The following is a 4,918-nucleotide window of genomic DNA, read 5'->3' as shown; positions in this document are numbered from 1 at the left end:
GCGGGCATTCGAGCCGATAGTGCAGAAACTTTCACTTAGTTTAAATACATAACGAACATTCAGAGTGTTCGGTTCCGTTCACAAACATTTTTGTAGTGTTACTTTCCGTCATGTGCGTATATATATTTGTGTTCGTCCGTATGTTATTACTACATGTCTGTATTTGTTTATATATGTTGTTGCATGTGTCCGTAATTCGTCTCTGTGCATGTGTGTCCGTAAATTCGTCTGTTAATTTAGTTTTTGTAATGTCTTGAGTATGAATAATATACTTAACTACTTATCAAAATGAATGTTTTTTTACCTTAAGATCTAAAATAATTATCAAAACTATCGCTGAGAAAGATTGAACCTGAAAAGTGAATAATAAATAAACAAGGTACAAATAAGCAAACGACATGTACTGAACTAAGCCTCCAAGATCGGTCAGAATCGCCATAAGTAATTGTAAAGAAAATCTAGTCCCGTGGTGGCGGCTACCAATTTTTTTTTTTTTTTTTTTTTTTGGCTCGCATAAATGTAACATCAGAATTGCTACACTATAGCGAGGGATGGTGAGGGGGGAAGGGGGGAGGGGCTGCCACCCTACTCTATAATGCACACCAGGGCACTGGGGGCCCCAGTCAACTGATACTGCGTGGCTTCTCTTTGCGAATGTTCCCCAGTGTGCTGCTGGAGTGTAGTGAACACGCCTTTCATTGGCCCACGCGACCTCTCTCTCCCCAGGTCATCCCCTACAGGACTTCGGACGCAGATAAAACACGGCTTTGGACATCACCATGACCTCAATATCGTCAGTTCGGACGACGTCCCCGAACCGCTGCCTACATATAGGCAAACCGCTCGTTACCTCAGGAGCCTCCGGGCTAGTACAGTGGTAACGTGTCGGCCTCTCATCCGAGGGGTCGGCGGTTCGTGCCCCGCCCAGGCGCGAGAAGTTGCAACTGTCGCCTGGAAGATACTGCTATGGCTGGGCACCACGGCGGGTAAGGACTAGGTTCAGCTGAGTCAGCACCAGCTGACACACGTGAGCGAGTCGGCATTAGCCTACACAGGCCGGGCTCCCCTCGTGGCATAACTAAGATTCGCATATCGGACTTATCCTAATGCTTGTTACCTCAGGCGGCATAGGCTCACAAACGACCTATGTTCCCGCCGCCAGGTCACCGAAGTAACCTTGGAAAGCTGGCAGGACCGTGAAACAGAAACGCTGCCTTGCCGGTGACACAGGTCGATGGGGACACCTTTTGAGACACTGCAACTTCCCATCAGGTCATGTATTCCCAGTGCTAAGTGTCGCATTCCGTGTGCTCTGATAAAAGAGAGCGCTAGCCAACGGTGGTGTGCAGAAACTTACGTTTAGCGACTATAGATATAACAAACATTCAGCGACTGTTAGTGGTTCGTTCACATAATATACTTTAGTGTAGTGTTCTTTCGTTCGTATACGTATTCGTGGTTGTAATTCATATTTGTATATATTTTATTCGTCTGTACGTTTATTTGTCAGCTTATTGTCTGTATTTGTTGATGTATTTGTCTGTGCATGTACGTCCGTAATTCGTCTGCATGTATTTGTTTAGCTGTCTATAATGTTTTGAGTATACATAATATACCTTTATACGATATAAAATCACTACTAAACTATCAACACTAAAATATCACTAAGAGAAACATTAATTTTGAAAACAAACAATGAACAATGAATGAACAAGCAGATATGCAAATGACCAATCAGTAAAACACTGAACTAAGCCTCCAACTCGGTCAAAATCATCACTAAATCTATACACCACGGGACCCCTAGTCCCGTGGTGGCGGCTTCCAAAGTTTTTTTTTTTGTTTGTTCGCTTGAAATGTGATGTCAGAAGTGCTACAGGAGGACTACAGAGCGGGATGGTGAGGAGGGAAGGGAGTAGGGGCTGCCACCTCCACTATAAAACGCTCGCCTGGGAAACTCAGTACCAGCCTCTGGGCTAGTAGAGTGTAACGTGTCGGCCTCTCATCCGAGGGGTCGGCGGTTCGCGACCCGTCCAGGCACGAGAAGTTGCAATTGTCGCCCGGAGGTTACTGCTGTGACTGGGCACCACGGCAGGTAAGGACTAGGTTCAGCCGAGTCAGCACCACTGGACACACGTGAGCGAGTCGGCATTAGTCGACACAGGCCTGGCTCCCCTCATGGCACTGCCCGGGCGAGGCTAAGCTTCGCATATCGGACTTATCCTTATCCTCAGTACCAACACAGCTACGAACAGAACGGAGGAGATAATTCAGGCGTGAACTTTATCGGAGATATGAGCAGGAGAAGAGGGTTTTGATACTGAAGAAGCAATATTTCCAAATTATCGATGAACTGAAGCAAGCAAAGTCCAGCAACAGTACAAAGAGTCGCCATGAATACTACCTGCTCACAAAGTAAGTACATGTATAAGGTAACCAACGGAGAGCCGTGGATTCGTGAAAAATAACTGTATTGTTGTATTGCTGTATTATTGTATTGATTAATGTGTTAAGTGTTGATTGTCATGCACGAATCAACATTTTGTTGTATGAATCGATAATTTTATAGGAACACACTGTTGTTCTCACATTCATAACTCATTGCTCCCCACAGGGGATGAGGAGGGCTCACCTCGGAAACTAGCGCCACCCGACCTTTAGTGTTCAATACTAATCAAAAGATTAGCTGTTTTTTTTAATAGTTGTGAAGTTGCCTCCGACGCATACATTTGTATGTCTTTTTCACTCACACTCTTTAGTTTACCATAGTAATTAACGGATTAAGTGTGTATGAAAGCGTTTCCGAAGTTGCCACTGATGCATACATTTATATGTCTGCTTCGGAGATACTTCTCTGCGGTGATATAGAAAAACTCATAAAGAACGAACGAAAGAGCGACGATGAACCGGTCCTGTACTACGTCGCCATCGAGGATACTTACGATGTAATCAAGAGAGCACACATCGCTACAGGTCATGGCGGGCGGGATCGCATGATCAAAGAAACAGCAAAGAAATACGCTAACATCACACGGGAAGCTCTTGAATTGTTTAAATCATACTGTGAAGAGTGCCAGAAGAAAAGAAAGCGACCTGTTACAAAGGGTGTGGTTGTTCGTCCCATCTTGACAGATGGGGTTTCTTCTCACGGCCAAGTGGACTTGATTGATATGCAATCGATGGCACAGGGTTCTTACAAATGGATTAGTGTCTATCAGGACCACCTCACCAAATTTTGTCCTGCGTCCGCTATCGTCGAAACGTGCAACAGAAGTGGCGCATCATCTCACTGACATATTTCTCTTGTTTGGAGCTCCGTACATATTACAGTGATAATGAGTTCGCAGCTGAAGTGATCAGTGAGCTGAAAATCATCTGGCCCAAACTTGTCCTCGTTCATGGAAAGCCTCAACATCCACGGAGCCAAGGATCCGTGGAAAGAGCAAACGGTGACATCAAAGACATGCTGGTTGCATGGATGGGAGACATTGGAATCAAGTTTGTCCAGTTCCAGAAGAATTCAGGTATTCGCAGATCACCCTATGCAGCCATGTTTGGATGTGAGGCCAAAGTGGGCCTGACATCGTCCTCGCTGCCTGATGAGGTAATTCAAAGGATGCAGTGTGAGGATGATCTGTTAGCTGTACTTACCACCGGTCAAAACGGAGAGGAACCAGGTCCTGTTCCCAGTGCTGAATCAGCCGAAGTTCACTTTGATATGGAACGTCCCAGTCCTCCTTCAGTAGTTCCCAACACCCTAGTACCTGTCCGACTTGTATCAGCCGAGGTTCACGTTGATACGGAGCATGGCATCATCCTTCAGTAGACTCGAACCATCCGGTACCTTGTCGATGCTGAACGTGGCTGTCATCAGTCAATAGTCTCCAGCACCCAGAGAGAGATCAGCCCTGCTGTCAGCCGAGCAGTAACTTTGGTGCATCGCCCGAAAATGATTTGAGCCGCAGAGAGAATAATATCATTGCCCAGAGAAAAGGTGCCCGAGTCAACTTGGCTGAACGCATGGTCAAATGGAGTCGAATTGACCTTGCAGCTGGCGAACCACTTGATAATGCTGCTGTCCCTATTCCAGTGGTAGAGAGGGGTCGAGGTGATCCTCGGAATATTCTCGGTGTCGTTCTAAAGGCTAAGCTGTCACACAACCAGTTTGACTTATGCCCTCAGCGCCTTCTGGGAGAGGACTCCATCAATTGCGACAGGGTGGTATTTCTGTGAGAAGCTGTTACCTTTGAATGGTGGGCAGGGTTTTGTCAAATGCAACTGCGCAGGACCCAAAAAGTGTCGAACAAACAGATGCAAGTGCTTTAAAAACAAAGTTAAATGTAACAGTAGGTGCCACGCCAGCATGACTTGTGCTAATAAAGTCTAAACTTGGACCTCTTTGACAATGCTTCAATTCAGGGATATATAACTGAAAACTGTGTGAACAGTAGTTTCAATTGCACCATGATGCACAAACAAATTACAAAGTGTGAATACTTGCACATGCGTGTACTATCGTTTTTATGAGTTGAAATAAAGTGTGAATAGCAGTTGATATCTTTGCGTTATTAGTTCAGTCATTTCATGAAATAACTGTTCCCATTTTTTTGTCATTACACGGAATGACTGGGTGTTTGAGTCATTACGTGAAATGACTGGTGGTCACAGCCATTATACGAAATGCCTAACAATGTTAATCATTACGTGTAATGACTGGTTTCATATATTGCCTGTAACATACGCACATAGATGTATAAGTATACATCTATGTATGTATGTATGTATGTATGTATATATACACATATATATATATATATATATATATATATATATAATATATATGCATATATATATATATATATATATATATATATATATAGATATTATATATATATATATATATATAGTATGTATATAT

General features: G+C 43.9%; 1 protein-coding gene across 1 annotated transcript; it reads left to right on the top strand.

The window, feature by feature from the left end:
* The first annotated feature begins 2,831 nt into the window (after positions 1–2,831).
* Positions 2,832–3,826, top strand: LOC119569503 (KRAB-A domain-containing protein 2-like). Its single transcript, XM_037917639.1, has 2 exons — positions 2,832–3,105; positions 3,219–3,826. Exons 1-2 carry the CDS (start codon positions 2,832–2,834, stop codon positions 3,824–3,826), a joined length of 882 nt encoding a protein of 293 aa, XP_037773567.1.
* Positions 3,827–4,918: the final 1,092 nt, after the last annotated feature.

The sequence above is a fragment of the Penaeus monodon genome, unplaced genomic scaffold (genome assembly GCF_015228065.2).
Source record: "Penaeus monodon isolate SGIC_2016 unplaced genomic scaffold, NSTDA_Pmon_1 PmonScaffold_15873, whole genome shotgun sequence".
Classification (NCBI taxonomy): Eukaryota; Metazoa; Arthropoda; class Malacostraca; order Decapoda; family Penaeidae; genus Penaeus; species Penaeus monodon.
The sequence above is the reverse complement of the archived record's forward strand: the minus strand, read 5'-3'. Positions and strand labels throughout refer to the sequence as shown.